Source organism: Hylobates moloch, unplaced genomic scaffold, assembly GCF_009828535.3.
Source record: "Hylobates moloch isolate HMO894 unplaced genomic scaffold, HMol_V3 SCAFFOLD_1, whole genome shotgun sequence".
NCBI lineage: Eukaryota > Metazoa > Chordata > Mammalia > Primates > Hylobatidae > Hylobates > Hylobates moloch.
In genome coordinates this window covers 118,777,034-118,791,792 of record NW_026652276.1, presented here as the reverse complement: position 1 = coordinate 118,791,792, position 14,759 = coordinate 118,777,034, and the positions used below count along the sequence as shown (strand labels likewise).

The window sequence follows — 14,759 nt, the reverse complement described above, 5'->3', positions numbered from 1 at the left end:
CCAGTCTCACCCAAAACACCCACTTCCCCAGTTCTCAGACACACAAGGCTGTTGGAATGTATTTGATACTTCTGCCAAATCAAAGCCCCATGACCGGATATTCAAGCTAAAAAGCAGGAGAAAATCTATAACCCAAAGGTCAGAGTTAAGAGCACAGGGCCTGTCCGCCTTTGGTTTGTTGTGAGTCCAGAGTCCAACTGTACCTTGGGTTTTCCCACTGGTAGCTTGCTTGTCCCACCCTTCTCCTCCTCAACTCTCCAGCCCAGCTCTGTTTCCTGCTCTAGGAAATACCCTCCTGACTTCAGCATACACGAGGACGGTGAGCGGGCCACACAGCAGAGCTGGGAGGTCAGGAAGCTACCATGCCCTGTGTCAGTTCAAAGCCCCTCTCTGCAGACGCCCCTTCCCTCTGGCCCATGCGTCGGCAGCTGCTGACTTCCCAGAGCCGGCCTGATGCTCAACACCTGTGCCGGGGTCCCGCCAGCTCCCTTTCCCCTCTGCTGGCCAGAGCAAAAGAGACCGCAGCCCTCAGATGGTAAGTGCTCAGCCAGGTATTGGGTGGACAAGGCTCTTGCCACAGGGTATATGTGGACAGCACAAGAAGAGAGCAGACAAGTGTACATGGGAGCGAAGGAGCCTCCGGCCTAAGCTCTCTTTTGAGGGCCTGCAGCTGTTTTCCATCTCCCACCTTCTTCTCACTGGGGATACATGCAAGCCTGCAGTTTATTTCATAAAATATCTATGATACATAAAGTTACACTGGCATTAGGGTGGCAATAGTCTATCAAACATCTTTCTAGCTAGCTTAAATCCCAACTTATGAGAACTAGGCCAGTCTCTGAAGTGATGGGGCAGCCAGGGGGGTCTGCTCCCAACCCATAGTGGGGGTGGGGCTGGGCAGGTGGGGTTCTTAGGCCTGTATTATTTATTACCTAGTTTCTGGGCGAGACCAGGAAATCTGTGACTCCAAGTTCAGCTGTTGCACAATTAGCGTATTAATAAGTTGTCCTGAGCTTGGAGGAGTCTAAGGTGCATTTAAAAATGAAGCCCAGGTTCACTCCGAGGACCTGAGGGTAGTGACTGGGACAGAATTAGGGCTGGTGGTGGTAGGTTTTAAAGCTCACCTTTGAAGTTCCCTTGGTGGAGCAATAAAGGCCAGATCTCCGCAAACACACATACAGCTTTTTCCATGATTTCTTTCCCAGCTCTTTCACATGCAAAAACCCTTGAATTTCAGGACAACTACTGGAGTTCAGAAAATTCTGTTGAAGAACAAATTTTAAAAATCACATAATGCTAATCTAAAATAATTAAAGCAGACATGTTATTAGCATAGCTGACATTTTCTGAATTATTAAAAGACTCCTTTTTTGATCAAAATTAGAGTGTTCTCCTTTCCAAAGTCTTAAAATCCCATCTCAATTGGTGTTGCATAGAACATAATTAGTATTTAAACATATTCAAGCAAATAGACCTTTCTAACACTGGTGATAACACGAGTCATGAATTTCCCTGTAAGATAGTGCACTGAAGGATCCAGTCTGATATCAGACTGAGGGCAAGAGCAAGTGCCACGACCCAGTGATTGGGACTCTGGGGACTGAGAGTGAGTATGTAGTGGCCACTTTTACCCAGGCACCCCTCCAGTCAAGGGTCACATAAAAGGTGTCATCTGTCCGCAAGTGATGCACCCAGGCAGAGGACATCCTGGTGATGTCCCCCTGTTCCAGCTAACTCTTCCCACAGGCAGCCTTAAGAATAAAGGCTTTATCAAAAAAAAAAACAAAACAAAACAAACAAAAAAACAAAACAAGAAACTATGCTTTTCATCAAAGGGAAGACAGGCCAAGGGCAAGGTCACGGAACGAAGTTGGGGAGGTGACGCTGGCAGGTCCTGCTACTAGACTGGGAGGGGACAAAGCTCTTTTCCCCCAGGTGGGAAAGGCACGTCGGACAGAGACCTGGTGCACCTGGGTCAGTCCTTCTTGAGTCTCAAGAGATCACTGCACATCTTCACAAAGCACATGGATTCTCTCAAAGTCAAGGCAATTAAAACAGAATCTGCCATTTCACTGTTCACTGTGTATAGGTGGTAACTTAGTGCTGACACCTCTCACCAGAACAGACACGTACTATGGTCAGAAGGGCTTCTGAAGACACCACCAGAACAGAGCTCTGAAGCTCTTATCTTTTAGATGCTGAAACAAATTTGGTGATAACAACGTAGAAAAAGAAGGGCTTATAAGGAGAATTCTGTAGGAACTAAATTTTAGTAGTTTCTCTTATATGTAATGTCACCTGGATCTTGTTGGTGGCCTTAGGAAATGGTTTATTCTCTCACTTTTAACATGTACACAGGCACATTTTTAGGGTGTAGCTGTAACATTCCCATTCCCCACTCCCAGCTTCCCCAGAGGAGTGTGTGTGAGAGCTGGGCACAGAGGCCCTGGTGGCTCCCTCCACTGGGAGAGGAGGTGGGGAGAGACCAGGTTTTCTTAGAACAGACTTTATGAATCAGGACAATTAAAGCAGGTTTCTTTATCTGTAATACATGGCAAGTTACTTTTAAAAGTCTGTTGTGGTAACCCAATTATCTTTTACTATAGACTCTGTGCTTCTGCAGAGATTTCCAAGCAGCTGGGCGGTGGTCTGACCTGGGACCCCTGCTCAGAAAGGAGCTGGGGAGCCCTGAGACTGGGGTTTCTCCATGCACCCCCTGGCCCACACTCAGCAGTGGCATCACTGGACTCTTCTAAGTCAGAGCAAGGGCATCCTGTGTGTAAGTGCCTGTTTGGCTTAGAAGGAACCCAGCTACACACAGATTTTCCAAGTAAACTTTTAATTTCTGGTTACTCTAACCACCCCCTCCCCCCAAGAGCCAAGGTTATAAATGATGAAAGATGCAATCTCTTCAGGTTTTTTACAATGCTGACATTCAGTTCCAAGAGGATTTCTATTCAGAAAGTCTATTTCAGCAGAGCTCTATTTTCGCCCAGTACCTGCAAAAGCTGGGTTTGACTGCCATTTGACTGCTGGCACCAAGTAACCATCTGTTCTGGGAAGAAATTCTAAGAAAACGGGAAAAAAAAATACGTAAAAGGTTAGCTTCAAAGTGAGGGAAGGTATGTCATATAGATATGTCAATTTTAAAACTATTCCTACCAGTATAATTATGTACACCTGTATTTAAAATGGCAGTCCTTTTTATTCTCCTATCACACAGAAGAAACACCTCCTTCAAAAGGTTGTATTTCATTTCCTGAAATGCTGGGTACGAGTATGGAATACCAACTATGTTTACCAAGGGATTCATGTCTCACAGCATGCTCCATGGCAATGAGCGATGCCAGCGTCCCAGCCCAGTGGCACAAGTGCACAGCATGAGATAAAAAATTCCTGAAACTAAAAGGTGAGCCCAGTCATGAGAAAAGTCTTTTCTGCTGCATTCCCCAAAAACAGTCTTCAAATTTCTTACTTTGGAATAAAAAAGCAGCTAAATTATCAGAGTCAGAAATGGCCCTGGGTCTTCTCCCCAGGTGATGCAGCTCTGCCCCATGACTCAGGATGACAGCGAGTGCCCCAGGAGCTAGGAGGTGCCTTCCCTATCCTGGCCTCTCACAGGACAAGTGCCTCTCCCAAAGAAAGAAAAGAGAGATCAAGGTGATGAGCTCGAGACACCAACCAATCGCACTGATTTCTCTAGTCATTCTTCCACGTATGATCACAAAATACATTTGCTATTTGCAGAGAATAATGAGTTTTTCTTCTGCTAAGTGTTTGATCAGTTTAACTGAGAACTTTCAAAATAACAGAAAACACCCAGCCTCTCCCAGCTCCTGTCTTAGAGACTAACCCCCTTTACACAGTGTCTATTTGAAGAAGGAGACCTCTACCTTCAGCCAGTCCCAGGCACATTTAGTGAAGCATGAGACTGGGTTTCAAGCAAGGATTGCTTCATTAAACTACAACTCTGATTCTCAAACCCATATGCTACACCATGCCTCTCAGTCACTTCCTAATCTGATACTATGAAACCCAAGTATAAACTTCAAGATTTCAAGAGTCCCAAACCCCAAACCCGAAGAGGTAAGACTCACCATGGGATTTTTAAAGAACTCGTATTTTGCGTAATTCTTCCTGAATAGAAATTTACTCTCACTGGCCATGGTACTCTCCACCTGGACCACCAGCTCATGGTCTTCCAAGCACCTCTCTGCAGGGGCAAAGCATCACGTGTGAGACGCAACAGGTGGGAAATTCATGGTAGCTTTACAACCAAATGGAAGATTTGTTCAACTGTCTATTCTTCTTTAAACATTACGAATAAAGATGAGGTCAGGAAGGAAACTAAATTTAAATCTCCCTTTAATGCACTACCAAATGCATAAGAGGTCTTAAGATACACAGCATGAAGAATTCAGGTCAATACTTATTTTTATATACTTCTTTTGAATTTGGCATCAACCAGATGTTAAGGAATGAGCCCATAAGACTCTTAGCAAATATTTTGCCCTTAAATTAAGAAATTTCAACTCTTGTAAAGAAAAGACTATAACAAGTGAGAAAATATTCAAAGACAAAGGAGAAAGAACTTGAAAGAGGTGGAGGAGGGGGATGACCAAGAAGACGCAGAGATGGAAGGAGATGGAAGCTTTTTGATGACATCAAACTTGGTTGCCAGAAAAGATGGTGCTGTGTACTGTGGGAGGTGCCGTGATGCACAGAGAGACTGTACGTACATACTTATCTTCCACACTGAAGCCTGCACGCACCACATCACAGAATAGTTCTTGTCAACTGAATTACATGTGAAGGCAGGGAAGAAAACACTCCAGCCTCCAGCACCCGCTGTGGACACATACACACGCACACATGCACGTACGCACACGCCTCCTTCACAGCATCTTACATAGCAGCACTGTCCCCCGGAAAGGGAAAAGTCACTTCCTTCACTGTGTGAACACAGTGGTTTCAAGTGGAGCGGGAAGAACTCAGCATACTCTAGAACAGCGTGTGCCCGGAGAGGCTGCACTGCTCCCTTTCATGGCTGTTATATCCCTTCCCAGGCACCTCCTCAGAAACTGTCACAGGAAGGTGGTGGCCACGGGAAACTAACCCTATTAAATCACGGAATAAACAAGATAAACAAATGTACAGCAGGGTCAAAGTGTGAACTGATGCCAAAATGGTACAGATTAACATGCTATGGAATTGACACCAGGGCAGTTCTGTCATCCTAAGACCCTACTCTCCTCTCCTGCAGCCAGACTGGAATCTTGAGGAAAGTTTCATCTTGGAAGGAAGGAATGAAGTTAAAGTCAAAAGTGATTTCTGAGTCAAAGTGATCTCAGAATGCAGAAAAGACTTTCCGTCTATAAAGAACAACTGTCGCCATGGGTACTCATCTCAGATGGGCCCCAAGTGGCAGGCAGAAGCAAATTCTGGAGCTGATTCATGCTCGGTCCCGGTTTTGACATTACAAGGAAAGGATTCCTTGGTAAAAACACATTTAAAGCCAGAGTTTGTGAAGGAAAGGAATTTTCTCCCCGTGGCTGCCAGAAAGCTCAGACTTGGCACCACCAGCAAGTGTGGAGCAGTTCCCATTTGTCCCTGTCTGGGAGGGAATGCTGCTAGCAACATGTGAACCAATACATGGCCCTCATGTCTCCCCATGATAGAAAAAGAGAGAAACCAAGAACATGCAACAAAACTGTTAGGCTTGCTTTCCAAAAAGAGGTTCATTCATTGAAAATGGATTTTCCAGAAAGAAAACAAATCAATGACTTCTGTTGAATTGTTTATTCAGAGAAAAATCTCTTTCTGCAGTTACAGAAAAAAACAAAAACTCAAAATCAAAACCAACAATATAATAACCTGTTGATGGTTGATTTACAGAACTAAAAATTTTTATCAGGCAAAATAAGAAGAAATAAAAACGGGAAGTGACAGCTACCTAAATGAGGAGGATATGTCTGTTTCCAAAGCAAAGGGCATTTTGTCTCCAAAGAACCCCGAGGAGAGCCAAAGAGGATGCCTGGGGCAGCCACCAGCCCCAAAGGAGGTGGCCAAACCCACGCAGGCGCCCATACTTGCGGACAATACTTTCCTGTCTCCCTGCGCCTCCCCTGGAAAGATCATGGGAAAGTTGCACACGGCAGTGTAAACACAGGGGGACGTGTCCCTGGTGGTCAGATCCAGGTGGACAGGTGAGGGCTTGGTGCCCTGGCAAAGGGGGGCCCAGGAACTCGGGTAACCGGTGGGCTGCGAAACTGACTGTGTATCCTGAAAGGAGTGTGCTTTTCTGACGCTGGTGACTCCAGAGGGCGCCTACCATCCCTAGAGGTGGGTCCCAAGACAAACAAAACATCAACTCCCTTTTCGTCACTCACAGCAGGTCAGTGCACACAACGTGACAGGTGACCCCTTTCTCAGAGATCCAGAGCTGTGCAGCCTCCGGATGCAACTAAGTGCCCCTGGCACAAATGCTCCAGGCACCAGTGTTCCAGTCGACCGTTGACTGCACAACATCTGTTCAAAGATCTTCCCTCCAGTTTTAATTTTCTCCATGATTTAAAGATATGTATTTTCAAGTGACCTTGCATGATTATAAACAATCACATCACTATCTATAAACTGCATATGATTACAATGGCCCTAAGTTAAATGGGAACACTACTTTTCAAGATAATATTCCAAAAGTAATTTCAAGAAATGGAAAAGGCAAAAATTCCTTGAAGTACATTTGTATTTTTCAAATTTCTGAAACTAATGCTGGCATTACTCTACTCCTCAAGAAAAAAATGTTTAAATATCAAGACAACCAAAAAAGAGAATCTTACTTCCTTGCCTTAACCCTCGCAGCTAAAGTGTGACTCCTTGGCAGAAACCTGTGCTGCCACTTGGCAGTGGAGGGGCCATGGCAGAGCCGGTGCACGGAGGCTGTGCACCCCACTGTCTCGGCCTCACATCGAGCTGTGGCCCTTGGGCCACTCCCTGCCCATCATTCCTCAGCACAGCCCACCCAAGGGAGAGAAAAGAGCTGTCAGCAAGCTTCGGGCTTTCCCAAGCTAAGAAACTGTCAACAGAGTAATCAAGAGAGATAGCCCTGACGTGTAGATAAGGCCGTAAGTGGACTTCTATTTATAAATTTTAGTGGGGGAAAGGATATCTTTTGTTGCTTTTCACATACAAAAGGGAGAGAGGGACATAAAACCAGCCTGCGAAAGGCCCCCTCTAATCAGCAAGGGTCAACAGGCGCCGGCTGTTTCTCCCTCCACACCTTTGTGCATGTCCAGCTGTCAGCATCCAAAAGTGTGGCAGCCACAGCACCTCCAGAGTTACTGCCACGGTGTTTTTCATCTGATCAGGAACAAACACAAAGCTGTAAACAGCCCGAAAAGGACTTGTTGCTCTTCCTGTTTCAACCTAATTCTCAGGACAACAGAATTCCTCAAATCCTTGAAATTTGTAGGATCTGGCAGAAACCCTCTTCTCTTTACTGTGTTCTTTGTGTAAGTTCCAGCCTCTCCCAGATTATCTGACCTTAGTATGCCTGATGTCTACAGTTACGTGGGGCCTGGAGAGCCCCAGGCACCGGGTGCCCCCCACATTCCCAGGGATGGGTTTATCTGCAATCCCATTTTCAAGTTCAGGGGGCATCAAGATACTAGTTTTGTATGTTTAAATTTGTATTTTTCAAAATTCCTTTTATCTTTTATTTTTGAGGCAGGGTCTTGTTCTGTCAAGCAGCTGGAGTGCAGTGATGCAAACACAGCTCTCTGCAGCCTCAACTTCCTGGGCTCAAGTGATCCTCCCACCTTGGCCTTCCAAAGTGCTGGGACTACAGGCATGAGCCACTGTGCCTGGCCAAAAATACCTTTTAAAATATAATTCGTTTACTTGATGTGTCTGCAGGCTGACTGTTTAGTATCACTGCATCCTCCATGTGTGAAGCTGCCCTGACTAAGGTGAACCTTCTAGAGACTTGCAGCTCACCATGCTCGGGGCAGAAAGGATGGGGACACCTTCCAAAAGACCTGCCCCATTCTGGCAGCCTCAGCTGGACTTACTGTCGGCTGTTGAATGGCCTGGGTCAGGGACAGTGTTTTCATGGCTAAGAACTCCACTCCAGACACTGAGACTGAGAAACATCCCCAACAGGTAGAACCTGGGGGCAGTGCTAACATACGAAGCGACCATTTAAAGGGACAAGTGAACTGGGAATCATAAAACAGACCATCAGTCACTAGGGCTTCGCCTACCAGGGCAAGGGGCTTTGCAACAACTTTTTCAAGTGCGTCCAGTAGTGAATGTCCCCAGGAGCTAACACTGGGAAGGGCCACCTGACCTCAATCTGCTCATTGGAGTCGTTCTCTGCTTATCCACAAGCACAGCGCAGAGCAGGCAGGACAAACCACCCTCAGCCAGAGGGGCTACTCTGCTGAGTGACAGCAGGGATGCCACTGTTGCTGCCAATGGAGGGTGACCAGCATCTCAGAGGAGCGATGCCCTCCAGGCTGCAGACACCCACGCATGGTGCTTTTCTCCCACAGAAAGGGAACCACCTGCTGCATGCTATCTTGGGAACTATCCTCACTTTTTCTAAAGCCATCACTTCCTTCTGGGTATAGAAAAGGTTCAATATTATTAAGGGACTGATATTTTAGCTGTTAAGATCCTTATACATGTTGAATATCCCTTATCCTAAATGCCTGGGACCAGAAGCTTTGGTTTTTGGATTTTTTTTTTTTTAATTTTGGAACATTTGCATTATAGTTACCAGTTGAACAATCCAAAATCCAAAAATCAGAAATGCTTCAATGAGCATTTCTGTTGAGCATCAAATCAGTACTCAAAATGTTTCAGATTTTAGAGCATTTCAGATTTCAGATTTTTGGATGAGGGACATTCAATCAGTAATAATGTACTTTGTACTTTGGAATCTTCAGTTCTGAAGGCCACACATAGGCTTAAAATGCTGTCCAAATTGGGTGCCCTATATCCTCAATTATGGGGGGTTTGGGTTACAGTCTGCCTTAGTATCTGCCTTATAAACTTGCAAGCACTACCTGCCTTTTGCCCCAGCCACCAGCCTGGCGTATGTCCACATCCCTGTGAGAATACCTGACATATAATTACCTAGGAAAGTGCTCTCTACAAGGAGATAGCAATGGCTGGGGATGTGCCCTGAGAGTTGGAGGGCCAGACGGGCCCAGGAATACCATCCACGACAAAGAAGAAACCCCTATTGGCCTTGTGGCCCTTGTGTCCCTTTCCAAGGGAGATAAAGCTGAGATAGATACTCAACAGGCTCTCTGAGAGGCACCCCACAGCCCTGCATTTTCTCACTAATGAGCTTCTGATAGTTGAATGCTGCTAAATCATGGGAGAAATAAGATTTTTAGTTAAACAGCAACTTAAATTAATTTTTTAAAAAACGTTAAGTGATATGGTTGGGTCACAAAACAGTATTCAGAGAAACTATAGGGATGGGGACGCAGAAGCTCTGTGTCAACAGGAATGAGTCCTGCGGGTGCTGACCTTATGGGCTAGTGAAACCGGTAGCTCTAAAAACTTGCAAAGTCCTCTGCAAACCCAACCAATAGAAAAATGTGTTTCCTAGTAACTAATAAGAATGGAACTGGTGGTGAGAAGGAAAACTGAGGAAGGAAGGATATTCTAAGGAATTTCATGTATCTTCAAATCCTGGCTGTGTGAGGTTTGTTATCCTTTTTTATTTTTTACTTTTTTGTGAAACAGGACCCAAAATTTGACACAAATGTTCCTCTTTTTTTTTTAATCATTTCACTTGTTTCCCTTTCCCTTTTTTTCCTTTTATACTTAATTTTAAAATAAAGTGTCATCCCCCACTAGAGTGTATTAAGTCCATCTATAAAGAAGAGAAAGAAATAAGGTGTGTAAATATCACATCCCTACAAATCCTGTGTGCTTATGGACATTTCTTTTTCTATTCTCTCAGAGTAAATGGTTCTTCATTTGGTTAAAGTTTTAATGTAACATTTATTTATCTACCATATGATAGTCTAGAAATCAAACGGTATCACATGAAATAATTCAAAATTTCTGAAACATTCCTTATATGTTAAAATTTTATGTATGTATATCTATACCCAATTTCTATGTGTCCTGAGTTTGTCCAATTATATTCAAGTACTAAATATCTGCAGAAGTCCCTTCCATAGTTCTTTCAAATGAAAAGAATATTCAGACTTTTGAATGGGCTTTCAACAATAATCATTGTATTTGGGTCAAACTATACAGACTTGTTTTTAAATTTTTTTATATATATATATTTTTTCATACATATATATACACATGTAGAGACACATGCTGAAGGTTTCCCACTACTGTCTAATGTCCAAGTTACTTGTGTGTCAACAGGTGCTTTTGACAGCCTTATCAGACCACTGTAGGTTCCACTCATGGACGTCCCAAGCTGGAGCTTGATGGGACAGCCAGTCTCCGTGGGAACAACTGTGACATCATGGTCACTAACTGTGGACCTAGTAAGTGATCCTGGCAGGAGAAAGCTGTTAGTGACAATGGAGGAGAAGGCTTCTGTCATCACACAAATGCATTTGGCAATTGGTAGAGATAGGAAAGAAACCAGCAAGAGTTCTATCCAATTCCTTCAAAAAGCATACCGTCTACCCAAAGTACAGGGTGCATTAGAAAACAGAGACTTAAGGTGGTGTCAGCTCAAATTTACACTGCATTATTTAGGCTTAAATTGTATAATATTACCTGGAAGAATGCTACTCCAGACCTAGAGGTTTAAATTCAATTTATTAATCTTTCAAAAAAGGTTCATGAGAAAAATTTAGAACTATGGGAAGTTTCCAATCTGAGTTATTTTTCTCTCCTTCAAGACATGGAACAAATATAGCTGTTGATTTAGAGAAAATTTTGGTTTTAAATATTTTACTATGACTTTGTAAGAACTATATTTATCAGATAAGAATTTAAGCAAAAGTCTGAAAAGCTTTTTTACCTAAAATAAGTCACCTGAACAAAATACCTCAATAAGTTCTGTAAAGAGTCAATATCTTCAAATATTCTGTGATACAAAATATTCTCTTACTTTTTAGGCATGACATGCGCACACACATATACACATGCATGAACACTGTTCAAAGCCTTATTAACCAGCATGCAGAGATGCCATGCAAGACTCAATTCGAACTTACAGCAAAGTGCTTCATAATTTGCTCCAATTCCCAGCAGACCTCTCTGCACTTTGCAGCCTATAATCATGGCTCCCTTCTTCCCAGGAGCTGAGGAGCTGATCTCAGAAGGGCAGCTGCAATCCTGTGCATGGCCAGCTCTCTCGAGAGCACCTCAAGGGCACCTCCCTCCTGTCCCCCGCCCACAGGTGTGCAGCAAGCTCCACGTGGCTCTGACAGCTGGGGAGGCTGGACAAGCCACAGGGAACCTCGCCATGTCTGAGTCCTTGGCAAGTTATTACCTCAACCATCCAAGGCAAGATTCCCAAAGCACTAGGGGAAGGGGGCTGGAAGGAGGAGAGTGAAATTTTAGGAGAAAGAGAAGAGGCAGGAGAATTGAGGGGAACCCAGAGACTGCCTGCTAATTTGGCAAGGGACACTGCGGTCACACATTTGGCATTTGGCAGCAGCGGTCTTCATTCAATTGCACATGAGCATCCCCAGGCGCCATTCCTGTTCCGATGGTTCCCTACCTAATCCTAGGTGCGGGTGGTGCTCCACTAGTGTCCAGCTGTTGTCATCCACACAGTGACTTTTGTAAACCAGCAACTGGCACAGGTCTCTGGCTGTCATGTCTGCTAGAATCTCCACCACTTTGCTTGTCCCATCTTCACTAAAGACTTTAACATCCTGCAATACACAAAGGGGATACTTACAGATAAACAACTTCAGGCTTTCAAGAAATAAAAACTGAAACAAAAGAAAACAGGTAAAGTAAAAATGGTAGTGCTCCAACACATGGGCAACTGTTTTTCCACGCAGCCAACAGGTCCCCACCAGCTGCAGAGATGTGACTCTACCTCCCCACCTGCCCTTTCCCACCTCCTGGGGGCAGAGCAGGTAGGATTACAACATGATACTCTTAAAATGCCCGGGACAACTCACAGGAACATAAAGCACATGGCTAAACCACCAAACCTGTCTTACGAAGTGACAGGATTCACAGGATTCATTTAAAATACTGCTGGTGGTCTCGGGGTTGGACATTTTACAGTTGAACCAATTGAAAAAACAAGCAAGCAACAACAAATCCTGTAAATCTCCCTCTTCCCATCATAACTTTTGACCAGTCCACCTGTTCTCCCAGGGCACAGGGTCCAGCAGCGGCACCTAGAGCCTTTCCCGCAGCACCTCACCCCTCACAGACACCGAGGCTCAGGATGGAGTGGAGATGAATTAATACAAAAGAAGGGTATAATAAAAACATAGTTCACAAGATTCTTTAGCCCCTCACTCCTACAAAGTTACAAGCAAGCTTCATTTGCCCAGTACCGTTCAAATCCATGAACACTGAGCAGCTCCAGGCCAAGGGATGGAGAAGTAGAGTCCAGAGGACGGGAGTCTATCCCTCCCAGACAAGACCCCGCAGGAATGCACCCTTCCCAGAACACGAGGTGTGTTTAACAAATCCTTACCTCGACAGCCCGGAAAAAGCAGTCAGAGGAGCAAGATGGCATTTTAAATCGCGACTGCCTCTTGCAAGGGAGGGTGTTTCCGTCTCTCCCCACCGTCCCAGGCTGGCTGTGTGGAGCCTGCGTGTGCCCTGGTGGGCAGGCTGTCTCTGGGCAGCAGGGAGGCCACCCGCCCCCCCGCTGGGCTCCCAGGCTGCCTTGCACCGGCTCCCTTAGGGAGTGAATCCAGCCACGGTGATGCAATCACCCCACGGACTTGCTCTCCCACTCCCATACAATAAGACCCGGACTTGGGGGTGAGGATGACAACCACAACAACCGCATCTACACAACTCTCACACCAACTGGTCAGAAAAACCCCCGCTCAATGCTTTCCCATGGCAGTGAAGTCACACACAGGCAGCTGAGAGGCTGAAGCACGTGCGTTCTCTGAATCCAGACCCATCTGCCAACCTCCAAATAATCTTTGTCCCGCAACTGACGTGTCAGTGGCAGCCTTGGAGCTGGATCTGCAGGGTGGGTGAGAATGTTAGTTTGTCCTGACTAACTCCCTCCGAGGCTCCCCGCTCTCTCTGACCCCTTTTCTTGTGTTTGGAAGGGGGTGCTTACTTGCTCTGAACTTTGATTTCTGTGGCCGGCGTGGAGTCTGACAGCAGAGGGAAGGGCTGGGAGGCCCCCGCCTTAATCAGGAACTGGGACCATACCATTCTACAGAGACCCTCTTGACCCTCCTACAGCTAGCTACCCTCAGCTGTCACCAGGTGGGCAGGAAGGAGTCAATGTCACTTAAGCTTGAATGCCCAGGTTGGGGTGGTAGGGGCGGGGCTCAGCGAGAGCGGAAGAGCCCTTCTCTGTGAGGGCAGGCTAGCCTCCCAGCAGACGGGGGACCAGCCAGGGGAGCCTGCACTCTCAGGTAGGGTCACTGCCCCCTGCCTGCCACCTACGGGCCACTTCTCCAACTCAAAGAAATCCCAGGGCTGGGGCTGGATCAGGACCCAGAGACTTGTTTTCAAATCTTATTTATTTTTCAAGAAATCCACCATCTCTTTTCCAGAATTTATGTCACTCAATGAAAGTATACTTCCCCCTAACAAGCGAAATATTCAAATACAGCTGACATGGCTGAATAAGTCTACAGAAATACAATTTAAGTGAAGAAAACATGTCTCTGGGTTCTAGGTAGGAATGTTATTAAAATACATTAACATAAAAGAAAAACAGGAATTTGGAAAATATAACTGAGCTCCAACAATGCTTTATAAATGTGCTAACCATCATAGGGAATGTCTTCAGGACCAGTGCATGCCTTCTGCTCCCCAAATCAGGGTTCCTAATGCTCCTTCTTCCCTGAGTCTCTCAATGAGCTTATCTGCACTGAGGATACATGATCTTCTCTAGGAAAGTGAAATTATGCTGAAGTGTGTGTTTCATATCTCTCCAAGTCTCTTTGCCACTTTTCTTGTTCAAATCAGCCATGCCAATGGTTTTCTCATTTTTTTTTTCAGCCCTGCTGCATTTTTTTTTAAACTCTCTCCCCAACCCCTGTTGTTCCACAGCCATCCACCCAAAGGTCTATAAATAGCCTGGGTATTAAAAGCTGAGATGTGCTTGGTCACACGTCCACCTCCACTCCTTTTAGATTCCCACAGAGGCTGGGCTGGCGAGACCCCGAGGGGGCAAGGCAGGCAGGAGACTGAGCCAGACACAAAGGCAGGCACCCTCCAGCTCCAGCGACAGGCCCCTCTGCCCCGACACAGCGCTCTCTGGTACTTCCCCAATCTCACCAGGGTCCTCCAACCACACACAAAACTAAGCCCCAGAGACAGAACACCAAGAAAGCCCTGTGTATACCAGCCATCTCAAACCACCCAGTTAACGCTTAGAGCTACTGATGAGAATGTTTGTAAGGAACACAAGAGGTATGAGGGCTCCTATTACAGGGGACTGCCAGCCACCGACTGCGGAGTCTTTTAGAGCTGACAGTTCTAGAAGGAGCATTCTGTACAGCACCAACTGCCCCTTCAGTAACCACCTGAGCACTGCTGGGGGCCCAGGTCTCCTGTGGAACAGGCCTGGGTCTCCCTGGCCCATCCAGTGTTCAAGC

General features: G+C 45.7%; 1 protein-coding gene across 16 annotated transcripts in view; it reads right to left on the bottom strand.

Annotated features, from left to right (window-relative positions):
* The window catches only part of GRB10 (growth factor receptor bound protein 10), a 203,543-nt gene that overhangs the window by 25,098 nt on the left and 163,686 nt on the right, over positions 1–14,759 (bottom strand). For all 16 annotated transcript variants that reach the window (XM_032758035.2, XM_058444833.1, XM_032758034.2 and 13 more), the window contains 4 exons: positions 11,717–11,873; positions 4,098–4,213; positions 3,000–3,068; positions 1,125–1,262 (listed from right to left, as the gene is read on the bottom strand). In XM_032758035.2, coding sequence (XP_032613926.1) covers positions 1,125–1,262; positions 3,000–3,068; positions 4,098–4,213; positions 11,717–11,873 — 480 coding nt within the window. The remainder of the gene's footprint in view (positions 1–1,124; positions 1,263–2,999; positions 3,069–4,097; positions 4,214–11,716; positions 11,874–14,759) is intronic.